This window comes from Rhincodon typus, chromosome 21 (genome assembly GCF_021869965.1).
Source record: "Rhincodon typus isolate 14 chromosome 21, sRhiTyp1.1, whole genome shotgun sequence".
NCBI classification, from domain to species: Eukaryota; Metazoa; Chordata; class Chondrichthyes; order Orectolobiformes; family Rhincodontidae; genus Rhincodon; species Rhincodon typus.
The window spans coordinates 8,998,361-9,013,820 of NC_063352.1; the positions used below are offsets into that span (position 1 = coordinate 8,998,361).

The window sequence follows — 15,460 nt, forward strand, 5'->3', positions numbered from 1 at the left end:
CCCCCCCCCCCCCCCCCCCCCCCCCTCACCTGCTGCAGACCCAGTTTAGCCACTGTGTTCTTTAGGACTTGAGCAACTAAATGCTGCCCAGCTACTCGTGGTGATGGACATTGGAGTCCTCCACTAAGACCACGTTTTGAACCCTTGCCAAGGTGGTATTCATTCAATATTGTGGATTCCCAGATTTCCTCATGACTGAATACTACTGTGCTGCCATCTCTGCTAAGTATGTCCTGTCCCATCAATTGAGCTCACCTGATGATGGTGTAAATCAAGGACATTAGTGAACCAACTGGATTTTTATATCGGAGATAGTAGGAACTGCAGATGCTGGTGAATCCGAGACAACAAGGTACAGGGCTAGATGAACACAGCAGGTCAAGCAGCATCATAGGAGCAGAGATTTTTATATCCATGGTTTTGCAATCATTATTGGACTTTTAATTCCAGATATTTTCCCCACCATTTGAACCCAGGTCCCAGAACATTACCCGAGTCTTTGGATTACAAGTCCAGTAAAAATGCCACCACAGCCCATTACAACTGTTGGGTAGGGCTTGTTCAAACGCATTAGCAATTCTCTGCTGGTTCTCTACATTGTGAAAGTAGTTTGTACTGCAGTGTATAATCAGTCACTATAGTTAAGTTATTATAGTTTTGCCAGACCATAGGGCTGCTGGCTCACTAGGGAGAGACGACTGGTGGTTGTTCAACCTGAGGTCACCATGCCTCGGGCAAGGGGAGAGGTTGAGAAGGAGAGTCCTCCATGGTAAACTCAGCTGGTGCAGGAATTGAACATGTTGTTGGTGTTCATCTCCAGCGTTGGCATCTCAAAAGCTTGTGCACATGTACCAACAGATTCAAGAATGGCTTCTTCCCCACTGGTATTAGACTTCTAAATGGACCTCCCTAATTTTAAAATTAACATTAATCTCACTCTTTGTGCACCTTCTCTGCAGCTAACATTGTATTCCTTGCTCAGTTCTATTACCCTAATGCAGTTTGTGTGGTATGATCTACCTGTACTGCACGCAAAACCAAACTTTTCACTATCTCGGTACATGTGACCTCAATCAATCAATGAGGATCTGGAAAAATGCTAACATTGGAGAGAAGCAGGAATGTTTGAGCTGTCCTTGACTGAATCATTCCTTAAAAAAATCTATTCAGTGAAATTGACTAATTCATCAGTTTTATTCTTAAAACAAGCTGAGAACAAAGTCAATAATCATGGTATTATTTGGTCCAGCGTGGCCATCTCTTGCTATAGTGTTTCTTTTTAATTTTAAAAAAAAAGTGCTGTTCACTTTTTTGTAAAATTTATTTTTTTCTTTTGAGACTTGCTTGTATATTTTAAAAAATCTGCTAAACATACATTTTTATTTCCCCGTTTAAAAACTGAAGTAGATGGTTTTGCCAGATGCGCCTGGCTCCCAAATTTTGTCTGTTCTTTCCACATGAATTTTTTTTAATGAATTATGCAAGCTTGTCATTTCATCTGTGTACCAGTCAGTCTTTTATCCGCAATAGACTTTGTTTGTGTGTGTGTGTGTGTATGCAAAACTAATTTGTACTTGTTTTTTGTTTTTGCAGCAAACGCTTGTAGTTCGAAGAAGTTCCGTCTGACACACGTACAAACAGACCTTTTATCGTGATGCTTGTGCTTCTGGGATTCATTCTTGTCTTTCACATAGCCACAGCTGCCCTGCTGTTCATTGCCACGATAGATAATGTGAGTAGATTACATTTGAGTGTTCAGATTTACATAAATACAGATGGTGCAACTTACCAGATGTGCTGTCCATCCATAATTTGCCAAACATTATAATAATATTTGTAATGCATTTCTTATATGGGTGTTTAAATGTAAACTGGACCATTGGGCTTTGATCAGAATTCCAAGCATCTGACCTGTTCTTGTCAGGTGTAACCACAATTATTCATTAGAACATTAAATATCTTGACACTTCCAAATGAGAGAGAGACGACTGGTGAGTTTAATCGGAGGGTCACCATACTTCGGGCAAGAAGAATGCAGGACCTTCATAGTGACCTCCGCCATTGTGGGAGTTGAACCCATGCTGCAGGCAGCACTCTGCATTGCAATCCAGCCAACTGAGCTATGTTTACAGCAGGGATGAAGAAGACTGCACATGGTAAGAAGCTCCCAAAAAGCGAATTATCATTTGAGTTGGGCTTGACTTCCAAAATGAACAAATAATACCATTTTAGACTTGGTGTCTTTGACATAGAAAAATGAGCCAAAGGACTTCAGAGGCTTAAAAAAAAACAAATTATTAGGAATGGTGGCTGAATGCTTGGTTGCATTTTTCCAGTTGATTTTGGCGTTGTATTGTTAGACGGTTGTTCAGTTGAGCTTCTGAAAACACTGACAAATCAAATGTCTTGACTTTGTAATGTGTATGCAGTGGCCTGTCTGTCTGCAGAGTTAATCTTTAATAATAAAACAAAACATAATTATTTTATATTGCTATAAGCCATGTTAAAGTGAATGACTTTCAGTAGTGTCATTTTATATCAAGGAACTAGATGGCCATTGTCACTATTTTTGCCTAAAAGTTGACCCTCAACTCCTGCATGCCAATTGTTGCCACTTTTTATTTTTAGAAGTGTCTTTGGATCCAGTTTAACACGCTTGTTTAAAAAAAAAAAAATTTGTATTAACAACCGGACCCTTTTTTACCTTCAATCTCACCGGTCGTCAGATGATCCACTGCCTCATCCCTCTCAACTCGTCTATTCTGTCAACAGAAGATTGCGGGCTCTTGTAGCTGAGACTGTGGGGACTGAAGTTCCTGCTTATGAGGGCTGTTGGGGATCTCTTTGACAGCAGGGCTCTGATGGGAGTGCTGCTGTGGAGAAAAGGGAGGGGTAATGGGATTCCAGGAAAGTGGAAGCAGTGAAATCGGAATGGAGAAACTAACAGTAGCGACTGAAATTAAGGAAGCAGAAATTAAGGGGACTCTAGGAGTGATGCTTTTTAACGGGATTGGAAAAGTGTCATCATTGACAAAAGGGCAGGAGAGGGGTACGTATTAGAATGCTAACTTCCACTGAAAAGTTTTGAGAAGAAACATGACTGGATTATGGGGAAAGAATGCTACTTGCTATCTGCTTAATGTGAACTCAATAGTTGTTCTTGCATGTTCTCTCCTCTCTGACGAAGTCTTTTGAGGTTGGTGTTTGGCTGTGCCTCTTGCCAGCAACAACAATCTAATACATTTTGATTCCTCATTCTTATTTCACTAAGAAAGTGCGTGAGCAGATTAAAATTTCTGACATTGAAGTCGGTCCAAGACTTGTATAAACACTCCTGAATCTGCCTGGCATTCAAATTATAAGCTCTGTTCGTGTATAATAAGTGTTTTTCAGTGATGCTGTGACATGAGCTGTTTGATCATTAGCCGCTCCATGGTCACTAATCTCCATGTGTTTTTATTTGCTATAAATTCTACTCGTGTTGTGTACTCACATAGCGGAAGCAGTCACGGAAGATTATGGTCTTCCTTGGGGAGATAAACATGGGGCAACCAACCAATTCTAGGGTAGCATGAACAAATCAAGGAAGCAAGTGGCTATTGTTGAAGTGGTCCTTAGAATGGTGGTAATGAACAAGCAGGCTGTGTCTTTAGAGGTGTTAAGATACTTAATGTTCTAATGTTAGGTGTATAATTATGGTTACAAGAACAGGTCAGAGGCTTGGAATTCTGTGCAAAGAACTCCCCTCCTGACTCTCCAAAGCCTGTCCACAATATCAAGGGCACAAGGATTGTGATGGAATGCTCCCCACTTGCCTGGATGGGTGTAGCTTCCACAACACTCAAGAAACTTGACACTATCCAGGACAAAGCAGCCTGCTTGATTGGTATCACATCTACCAACCAGCATTCATTCCCTCCAATACTGACACGTTGTAGCAACAGTGTACACCATCTATAAAATGCACAGCAGCAACTCAACAAGGCACCTTCAGCATCTTCCAAAGTGGGTTCTACCATCCAGAGGGATAAGGGCAGCAAATACATGGGAACACCATTGCCTGCAAATTTCCCTCCAAGCCACTCATCACTCTAACTTGGAAATATATTGTTGTTCCATGAAACTGCTGGATCAAAACCCAGTACCGCCTCCCTACCAGCTTTATTAATGTACCTATGCTCCAAGGACTGCAGTGGTTCAAGAAGACACCTCACTATCACCTTTTGTGAGGGCAGTTAGTGTTGACCTATGATACCCACTTCCCATGTGTGAAGAGAAAAAATTGAAGTGTAAAAAATTGGATGTTTCACTGAACTTATTCTATTTATCAAGCAAACTTGTTTTTGTTAATTATGGAAACAGCGAGTATTGGTAAAACATTTAAGGGACTTTATTTTTAATGAAATACGGTTGTCCCTTGGTGAAGAAAAGAAACTTGGCTTTCCTACCTTTAAAAACACAGGAAATATTATGCAGAGTGACCCTTGGTTAAAAGGAAATGAATAAATATTTGAAGTGACAGGATATAAAGATAAGAATGGGCAAATAATCATGAGTGACCTGCAGGGATTGAGGTAACTCAATGATGTCTGGCCAAATTTCATGCTGTTCAATTCTTGGAATCTTTGTTAGAAATGTAATGCTAATGTCCTATAAATAGGAGTAATTTTTATTCTGTAATACAGAAGATAAACAAAGCTGCTTGTAATCTGCAGGTTATATGATATAGTTCAACATGGGACTCTGCAGTAAATAGTGGCGAGAAGTTGTTCTTTAAGCTGGATTGAGGTGCAAATGATGCTGCCCAAGGGCCAATATTACAAATGTTTGCTCTTTTTGAGATATTTATGACCTGGGCTTGAGTATAAAAGACAAAACTTTCAAGTTTGTAGATGATCTAGAATGACAAAAATGTAATAATAAGTTGTGAGAACAGAGACATTTTGTCAAAACAGAGACAGACGGCAGATGAAAGGTACTGCTCATTGAAATGTGAAGTGAAAGTTTTGTTAGCCAGTGTGAATGGAAGGTCATGTGAATGAAATGGTACAATTGTAAACTGTGCAAGAAATGAGTCCTAGGTGCATGTACACAAACCTGAAGGTGGTAGGACAAGTTTTAGAAAACTGCTTGTATTTATTTCACAAAAGCATTTTGGTTTTAGAAGTAGTGATGCAGAGTGGAAAAACAAGTATGTTGAGTGATAAAACATCAAGAAACATTTCAGCATTAGTTGAATTAAAAAATTAAATTAGAAGAATTAAAGTATGGCGGTGCCCAGAAATGAATGCTTTAGGAAGGATAGCAAGGCCTTGGTACTGATGCATAGGAGTTTCACTAGAAGCCCTCAGGTAGTCCTCCTTAGGATAAGAGGAGATTTTATGGATGATTGTCCTCACTTACTTAATCCAAACATCCATCAATCTCTTTCCAATTTCTTCTTTCTAAAAAAAAAGGGATGGGATGGGTGTTTAGTAATCAAAAGAAGTGGGTTTAAAGTGATTGGTTCATTTACCAATGGTGAGAAAAAAAAATTCTTTGTTGTGATTTAGAATGTACTGTCTGACAGGTTGCTGAAAGTACACGAGTACTATTCAGAGAATTGAATAACTACTTGAAGGAATTTTTAAAAAAAAAACTACAGGGTTTAGTTGAATAACTTTGGTAAAGTTAAAGAATCAGCAAGGGCATACTGGGCTAAATGGCCTTTGGCTTGTGTCAGAATCATTCTATGATTCTAGAATGATGTTAAAATAAAAACTTGCAGAGGTATTTCTGGAAAAAATATCCTTTTTTTTTGTAATGAGTAACTAACATGCATTTTCAACAGAACTTTTTTTGGTGTTTCAGCTTCAAAATGCAGGCAGTATTTGAAAGAGAAAATGCACCCAACCTATATCTTGTCTAATTGTCCAAAATATATTTTTATTTTCAGGCCTGGTGGAAAAATGATATGGTCAGCACTGATATATGGATGACTTGCCCTAACAATGGATCTCAATGTGATAACGTCTATGTTGAGAACTATGGAGGTAAATATTTGCATGAATTGGTTGTCTTTGAATTAATTAAATGTGAATCTATGGGTTTGTTGGGTTTTTTTTTTTCCCTCCCAATTCCCTACCCTCCCCTTCCTCCTGTAAATCTGGGGTATGCTTTACTGGGATTTGTTGCATTGTGGTTCCATGTTCAAAATTGATACAAGCCTAAGACACAAATAAAACTATGGATTCTGCATATTTCTAGCTCCTTTAAACAGATGTGATCAAGCTCTGCTGCTGTGACCATGATTTTTAATAAAAAAAAAAAAAAAATCTTAGCTTTGGACGCTTTGGGTTCGACTCTGTTCCAATTATCATAAACAGCAATATGAAAAATTCAGTCCTTTTTTCCCCAGCAATATCACCTACAGACACTCAACCCCAGTGAAGCATCACAGTAACTTCACTTTTCAGTGATTTTCAACATAGTCACTGGATGTGATTCATCCCACCTCTCCAGGAGACAGGCTAACTTCCTGAATTCTCCTTGTTGAAGAATTGCTAAAGGTTTATTTTTCTAGCCCTTTTCTCTTTTCCGCTAAAACAGTTTAAGGCATCTTTCCAGATCTGCTGGCCTGGGGCCTGTCAAAGACTAAACTCTCCTTCTGTAGTTGAGGATAATTTCTTCTGACCTCAACCTCCTTGTGGCCCCTGGCCTCCCTTTTTCCATTTGTAAAAACACAAGTTAGCAATAAGCAGCAATTATTTCACCAGGTAGGCTTGTTGAGTCATTTAGTTTAAGCCACATGGTTTTTTTTTAAATGAAAATTGTTGTTTTTACATCGAATGATTTTCTGACCCCTCCCGTGAGAAAGAGAGATTGGACCTCTCAAAACTGAAACCAAAAACCCATTGAACTCTACTTTGGAATCAAAGTACTCAAAGTAGTAATAATGTATTAATAATGATACAGCAAAACTTTGTTTTAACTGGCCTCTAAACCGGCATTCTTGGATACACCAGCAAAAATTATATACCTCAAATACAGTGATCTACCACAATGTATTTATGCTGTAAATAAAGTGTAACAGTAATGTGTATACCCCCTGCATTAAGTTTCTGTTACTTTGTGTGTGTGTTTTTACATGGATTTCGGGAGGTGTTGATGTTTTTACATTTTTGTTTGAGGGATGTTGATGTCTTGAAGCTTTGCTTAGTCAGGGTTTACTACGGTTTTGCGTCCATCCTTAAATCTGGAATATTTGATTAATCTGCATACTCCTGGTCCTGTTGGTGTCAGTTAATAAAAGGTTTGCTGCATAAACTTAAATTACATTTGAGTGTGGCTGAAGCAGACACTTGGTATTGTATTTGAGCCTGAGATGAATCCCTAACTACCTCCAATTCCTCCTGCCCCTACCTCAGCTCGAGTGCTACTGAAACCCTCATTTACTCCCTTGTTTAATCCAGATTTGACTAGTTCTATGCCTTCCTTGATGACTTTCAACATTCCAACCCCAGGACAATGCACAGCTTGGATTCTCGGATGAGGCTGAGGATGAAAGAAAAATATAATGAAAACATTCACTTTTAGTTGCAATTACTATTGCATTTGTTTTGTTAATTGTGCAGAAGTTTTGGTGTTATATGGGTTTTTGTTCTCATTGTTTAATCAGCAAGTTAACAACTGCTCTGAAACATACTTTTAAAACTGCCAAAAAGATGCATAAATAATGTAATAGCACAGAGCATTTTAAGAAACCAACATTAAATTTGTTTTTGCAGTCCTGTAATTTGGCAAAAGTTGATCTCTATCTTTTGTTTTATTCTGCAGACTGCATCAAGGCAATACAGGCAACAATGTGTCTGTCGGTGATCTTTTGCTGTATTTCCTTCATTGTATTTGTCGTTCAACTGTTCCGACTACAGAAGGGTCAGAGGTTTTACATTGCTGGAACCTTGCAACTGCTTTCTAGTAAGTCTGTTAGCTTTTATACTCCCATGAAGTACTTTTATATTAAAGAAAATCTTTGACTTCGTCTGGTCCAGCTTTCACCCTGATTCAAGGTGCAAACATTCCATAAATACCTCTGATCATGTATCTTGTTCTTGACTTCTCTGGCATGGTGGAAAATGCCATCTTTTGCTGTTTTCAAACGTTGCTCAGCCTAGTATGGTTCCACTCCTGTCTGTCTGACTGCAGTCTTGATGTTAGTCCTTGATCTTGTTATCTTACAAATTCACTTCTAACGCTGCAAGGGTATGTAGCTCACTAGTTACATCACTTACAAACTTGTGTCAGCTTTCGGATGCATGCTGAAAAAGTAGCCCTTACTGTTTGTTTTTTTTTCTGATTTTCCTGATCTTCCCCCCTCCAGTTGCTGCCTGCCTGTCAGTCAATCTGATGGCACATTATTTCCTCCAGTTGAGTATCAGTAAGATTTTAAGATATTAGTTTTAGCCCACACGAAAACCCTGTTCTTTTTGTAGCCAGGCTGTGCAAACCTTGACTCTCACTTGAGCCCGATGTCACGTGCAACCCAGTACCGACTGCTTTCTTCTATGTGTTAACATTCTTTGCCTCCCCTGCTAACATTTATAGACCACTCTTTTCTTGCCACTGGATTTCTGCAACATCCTCCTTTTCAAAACATTTGTTCAAAACTCAACCACTGCATTCATCACTGACTTATACACACTGCTGCCTATTGAAACGTTAATTTTAAAATCCACATCATCCTCTTCAAATTCCTTAATTTTATAATTATAACTTCCACTTTTGAGTTTCCGGCCACAGCCTTTATCTTCCGAACTAGGCCTTCTGTTTTTTGTAGAGCCACTCTTGGTGGCAGTGCCTTCAGTTATCTTAGCACCATTATCTGTCACTCCCTCCTTTTTAAACCTGCCCTGTCTGTCTGGCGTTCGTTCTCGCTCGGTCTCTTTCTGTGTACTTTTTAAATGCCTACGTAAAATTTCTGACTAATAGTCAGAGTCATACAGCACAGAAACAGACCAGTTTGGTCCAACTTGTCCATGCTGACCAGGTTTCCCAAACTAAACTAGTCCCACTTGCCTACACTGGGCCCATATCCCTCTACACCTTTCCTGTCCATGTACCTATCCAAATGTCTTTTTAAATGTTGTAATTGTACCTGCATCTACCACTTGCAGCACCACCTTGCTCCTTTGCCTAGTTTCCTTGTAAATTGTTTTTTGGTTAATGTTATGATGTAGTGCACCTGATATTTGTCAATTTGGCTTAGGGATATCATCCTGCGGAGACAATATAACAGCAATAAAAGTGCACTGTAAGATCACTTGCTGATATGAAAAGTTTAGAAATAATAATGTTGAACTTCACATTGGAGTATGTAAACATCTGTTGGGTATCAACTGAAACCCTTGAGATTAAGCAAAGGGGAAGGAATGGTCTCATGGTGTTATCTCTAGACTATTAATCCAGAGACCCATGTAACGTTCTGGGGAGCTGAGTTTCTATCCCAGTATGGCAGACAATGGAGCTGGAATTAAGAGTCTAATGATGACCTGAAACCACTGTTGATTGTTGGGAAAAATCGTATGTTTTGCTAATGTCCTTTTAGGGAAGGAAACTGCTGGCCACATGCGACTCCACACCAGCAGCAATAGGTAATGAGGGATGACACCCAAGTTCTAATGAATGAATGAATGAAAAATATATATATATGATACAAGTTACTTAGGTTCTTTTGAAAGGGTAGAATTCTGTAGCACAGAATGAATTGTGTAAACTATTTTAAAATTTTTGTTTTTGCAGGTCTCTGCGTAATGATTGCAGCCTCAATTTATACAAACCAGCAAGAAAACTTCCATGGTCATTTGCCCATAGTTACAGGAAATTACGGATACTCTTACATTCTAGCTTGGATTGCTTTTGCATTCACTCTGATCAGCGGTGTGATGTATATTGTTTTACGGAAACGTAAATAAGAGGTTTACCTTGGTCTAAATCCTCCTGTATGCATCACTACAGAAAAAAAGCAATGGTTTCTGGATGATAGCATCAATCCCTTGCAAACAAAACCCATCTGTACAGTGACTGTCAGATTAAGGAAAACAGAAATAATAGTTAATTCCACACTGTTTTGAAGCCTTTATTAAATTGCAAATTCTCAAAACCTGTTTGCTTCAGTATTTCCAAAAATCAAAATCCACATTTGTCAACAAGGTACAGCTGCAAGATTATTTTTGTCAGTGATGAGTACTTTTTGTATTATTAACCTATGTTCGTTCATCTTGTCTGTTCATGTTCACAGAGCAGCTGGTTTAAGCACTTCAGTCTCCACAAACTATGCTGCTTTTTAAACTGGTGATTTTTTAAAAACTCTGTCTTGAATTAAGCCTTTCCCAAATTCAGCCTATTTTTAATCTATGATCACATTTAGTTCTCAAACGTGACATTTTTCATAAATTCTTTAAAGCTACATGTCATTAAAATCACTTGGGTTAAATTATCCTGAAAAATGTCACCAAGACTTAAATACAGTCCTTTTCAGAGAGGTACATAATTGCATGTTTATAAACCTGAGAACTGTACCATATGGTATTCACTGGGACAGTACATTTTCTCTAATGTTGCATTAAATGTGTAAAAATGTAGCAGTTTTGTTAAAAAAAAAAAAAAAAAAAAAAAAAAATTCGCAAGAAACATCTGATTAAATTTTGTACAGTTAGTGAATTGTGTGGATTTGGTTTTTTAAAAACAAACTAAACAAAGAATAATTTTGAAAAGTACAATTTTTAAAGAAGGTACCACTTTTTAAAATTTTGTTTGTTCATTCTTGGAAGCTCATAAATAGTACAGTGCCAAATCTACATTTGTCAGGAGCAGCATATTTACCATATCATTGAACAGGATCTAATAATATGTGCCCACGATGATTAGTGACATTGGGTATTGAATTAAAAAAAAGTACAATAAGTATAATAAGATTCAAATATGATCTAATTTTTGGATTAGCTGCAAATCATTCAGATTTTAACTAGTTAATGATTTTCTTACAATCAAAAGTGAAACCATTAGCCCCCAAGAACAATTGAATTTGCCTTTTTGCTCTTTAAATATTTAAAATCTAAAACAAATGCTTAGCAGTCTGCAATGTTGAAGACCAAATAAAATTGATGTCTGGGTCTGTTTGTAGTCCTTATTCATTAGCATAATACAAACCATCTGCTGAAGTGTAAATGCTGCAAACAGACATTTGCTATTCGGAGTACTACATTCTAAAACAGAGCAATTAATAAAAGTTGTTTTCAGATCAAACTTTTTTTGGCTTTGATACAAATAGGTGCCATTTTTTTTTTTTTGCTGCCCGTAAAGCAACCATAATTGGAATTTTTTTTTAACCCAGCCCTTCTGAGATTCATGGCACCAGACTAATTAAGAAAAGCTTTATGTTCCTGATGTGCAGATGCGATTGATAATCGGAGAGTCTATTTTGTTCTTGCTCTTTTTGAGCTTGAGATGAAACTTTTAAAATTTTAATTTTAATGTATTAACCTACTGAAAAATGTCTCCAGCATCACATGATATTGTTACAAATTTTCTGCCACTGAAATAATCTTTTGCATTCTACACTTCAGTAACCAGACTACTGCAAAAGCCATGGACTCCTATGGCACAGCGGTAGTGTCCCTGCCTCTATGCCAGAAGATCCAGGTTCAAGTCCTACCTACCTGAAGGTGTGTCTCAATGTATTGGAGCACATTGATTTAAAATAACTACTTCAAGCCCGTCAATGCAAATGAGTACTTAAACAGAACTAGGCTCTGCCATCATGATTTTTCCCTACATTAAAACTAAAGCTAAAAGAGATTTCCAGAAACTAAATGATATACTCTTGACATGAGAAAACTCTGTCTTCACGTTTCTGGGAAACAGAAAATACTGCTGTTGAGAAATACTTGAGAAACTCTCAAATGCTGAATTCAAGTTAGTGTTATTTGCTTTTGTACCCTGACTATCAGAAGAACATTAGATTACAAAGGTTCTTAAATGTAAATGATAGAACTAGTTTCACCATTTGAGTAGTCACAAGATGTTGACCTCTTATCCCTGTACCTAATTGTAAATTGGAGAGCAAGCATCAACATAATTGAAAATAACAATTGCACTGAAACTTAGCAGTCAACCTCCTGACAAAGGAGTGTTTCATCTTTCATCTCTGAAAAAGATTTCTAGCCCAGAAGTGAATTTTACTTCCAGATAACAAATGTTAAATTTTTAAAAATAAATCCTAATAGCTCACACGTAGGAAATGCCACTACAGGTTCAGCATTAAGAACTGTGACTACCATTGCAATGCTGTAAAATGAGGTTGGAACATAGGCTAGGGGCAGCAGGATGGTACTGTCAAATGGCTTGTTAATGTTTTAAATGTTAATGTTTAAGGTTTTTCCTCTTTTTCTTAAATCTAGTGCCTAGCAAAATATGTTTTTTATATTGTTTTGCAAGTGTAGCTTTATTGATACTACAGCGAGCAACTTTCTTTCATTACGAAATGTTGGGGGGGATACATATTTTTCAGTGGTCTATGGATACAAGGAAATTGATAAATTGTTTACTGTTGTACAGTTACATAAGTTTGGGGAAGGGCATCACAGGCTTTCACAAATGAGAATCAAACCTTAATTCCAGTCCTACAAGTGGATTCCATTCCACAAGCAATGAAATAAAAGTACAAGTGTTAACTTGCCAATTGTTTGTTTTATTTTTTTTTAATTTTTTTTTTGAAAATTAAACAGCTCCAAACAGAATTTGGAAGTTTCACTTGTAACCAAAGAAAGATAATATGCCCACTGGTTGTGAAGTTAGCATTTTCTCTATTATTGTATCTTAAGGTATTGTTTTTATAACCAATATGTATTTATTGCATGCCAACTCATTGTTAATGCTTTTACTCTCATAGTATTGTACACAGTTAAACAAATTACGACTCAAGCGCCCAGTAGAAATTTGCATTTTAAAGTATTCATTCATTTGATAGCTAATGTATAATAAGTATAGTTTATCTAATACATTGACATATAGGATGTTGTCCTTTTCCTGCCTAAATTATCAGCCACAGATGGGGATCAAAATTTTTGAGATTAGAGAAGGTGAGACACTGTTTTTCTAAATAGATTTGTGCATATGTAAGTCATGTTGGTTTGTGAAGCTTTTAAACAAGGAACACAACGCCATGCACTGAGTTTTAACATCTGGCCATTACTCAAGTCAAAATAATTTCTGCCATTTAGTGATAACTAGTTATTGTTCATATGTTTGCCACACATTTTGATTTGTACCCATATCTGTAAATAGTTTAACAGTGGGCTTATGATTTGAAATTAAATCATATTTCTGAAAATGGCAGGCATTTGTTTTATTTCTATTGTACCAAAGATTCCAGTATAAAGACCAGCTGAAATAATGATCTAATCTATAGACCACCAGTGCAACTGTCCTTAGTAAATGTACGGTTATCCAGGATCCTACTACTTGTATGCTAAAGAAATCTAAGCTCCTATTCAAAACTCTGGGGATTTCTTCTTTTGGATGCAATCTGCAGTATTACTTAGTATTTGGTCTTTTTAAAGACATTTAGAAAATATTGCAAACTCTTCCCCAATTGACATACACCTGTTTTATTGAAAGCTAAGCCCCTTAACACTAGGATTTTTTTTTTCTCCTGGCAATTTTTTTTTGTTTTGATCTCATGAATCAACATCTTTTTAATAAAGGCTGTGTTTGTAATGAAAGCTAAAATAAATGATTAATTCTGTATTTTTTATGTAATAAAGTATCCACCTAGTAAATCACTGACAGGATTGTGTTGTATGTAAGTGTCTAAATAGTGTACAATGAGACACATCCAGCTTGTTTGTGTATCAACCCATAATGCCAATGGTCAAATAAGAGACTGTTTTAAGAATCAATACATTGGCATGGGTGCATATTACTGTCAAAGGAACTACATCAAAATCTAGCCTATGACTAAATGCAAGCTTTCTCAGGTACTTTAAAATAAATGGAGTTACAGTTGTAAATAAACACACTGCTGGAGAAACAAGGTCTGGCAGAATCTGAGGAGAGAGATCCTTTTCAGAATCAAAGGGGGCTGGAATATGATGGTTTTTATGCTGTTGGCAAAGTGGAGGGAGGAGTCAATGGAACAGATGAGTGAGGGTGCCCAGAGCAAAAGGCAAAGAGCTAATGGTAGTAAAGGAGAAATGTAGGTGCATAATAGGTGTTAATGACAGGTCTCAGTAGTCAAAAAATAGGTTGGCTTTGCTAAGAGCAAATCCATGCAAATAAGACATTGTTTGGTGGAAGGAGTGTGCATGCTCTGAAGTTATTGAATTCAGGTACTTCGCAGCCTTCAAGGCTCATCACCAAGTTGAAAATAAAGTGGTGTTCCTCCAGCTTGTGTTAGAATGTACTGAAAAGCTGCCCTATGCCTCGGACAGAAATGCTAACCCAGTAAGATGGTGCATTGAAATGGCAAATAACTGGGCTCATTCTTAGGACAGAGTGGAAGTATTCTGCAAGTCACCCTGCAAATGTAGGGTAGACTGCACTGTGAGCAGCAAATACAATGATTAGAGTGAAAGATGAATGTGTAATTGCTGGTTCACCCTGAAAGTATGTTGTGGCCTTGGAAGGTGAGGAAGGAAGAGGTAACTTGGCAACTGTTACACCATCTGTGATTGCCTAGGCAAGTGCTATAGTGGAGGAGAAAGAGCGACTACAGTTGAGGATAAAGGCGCATACCTTCCAAGGGGAAGACGGCACTATTGGAATAGAGGTGATGGAGACACAGGTACTGGGAGAATGGATTGGAGTTCTTACAGGAAGTGAGTGTGAGGAAGCCTAGTTAAAGTAACTGTGGGAGCTGGTGGATTTGTAAGGCTATCCCCAAACATCCATATCACCAGAATGGTAACAAAGTAGTTATGGAAGGGGAGGAAAAAGATGGACAAGTGTGGTTTTTCCACTGACTGGCTTCTTGAAGTGCAGAAAATTTCAGTGGACAGAGGAATGTCAGAAAGCATTTGACAGTCTAAAACGGTGTTAACCACTGCTCCAGTGTTAGCCACACCTGATTATACAAAGCTATTCAAAGTGGCTATTGATATGAGTGATGGGTATTAAGGGTGCTGGTGTTATCACTGCCTGAGGTTTTCCAATTACCTAACATGTATGAGATGTCTGCCAAAATTCAACCACATCCTTGTGCAGTCCAGACCAATAAAAATGTTGAACTGGAGGAACACAGAAGGCCAGGCAGCATCAGAGGAACAGGAAAGTTGATGTTTGGGATAAGGGAAGGGTCCCAACCTGAAACATCAACTTTCCTGCTCCTCTGATGCTGCCTGGCCTGCTGGGTTCCTCCAGCGCCACACTTTGTTATCTCTGACTCCAGCATCTGCAGTTTTTGCTATTCCAATAAAAATGTTGT

At 37.8% G+C, this 15,460-nt stretch overlaps 1 protein-coding gene across 2 annotated transcripts in view; it reads left to right on the forward strand.

Moving 5' to 3' along the window:
• Window positions 1-13,826, forward strand: part of emp2 (epithelial membrane protein 2) — a 44,416-nt gene extending 30,590 nt beyond the window's left edge. For both annotated transcript variants that reach the window (XM_048609624.1, XM_048609623.1), the window contains exons 2-5: window positions 1,594-1,732; window positions 5,936-6,032; window positions 7,816-7,956; window positions 9,778-13,826. In XM_048609624.1, the coding sequence (XP_048465581.1) occupies window positions 1,655-1,732; window positions 5,936-6,032; window positions 7,816-7,956; window positions 9,778-9,950 (489 nt within the window). In that variant the 5' untranslated portion in view covers window positions 1,594-1,654 and the 3' untranslated portion in view covers window positions 9,951-13,826. The remainder of the gene's footprint in view (window positions 1-1,593; window positions 1,733-5,935; window positions 6,033-7,815; window positions 7,957-9,777) is intronic.
• The last annotated feature ends 1,634 nt before the right edge of the window (window positions 13,827-15,460 follow it).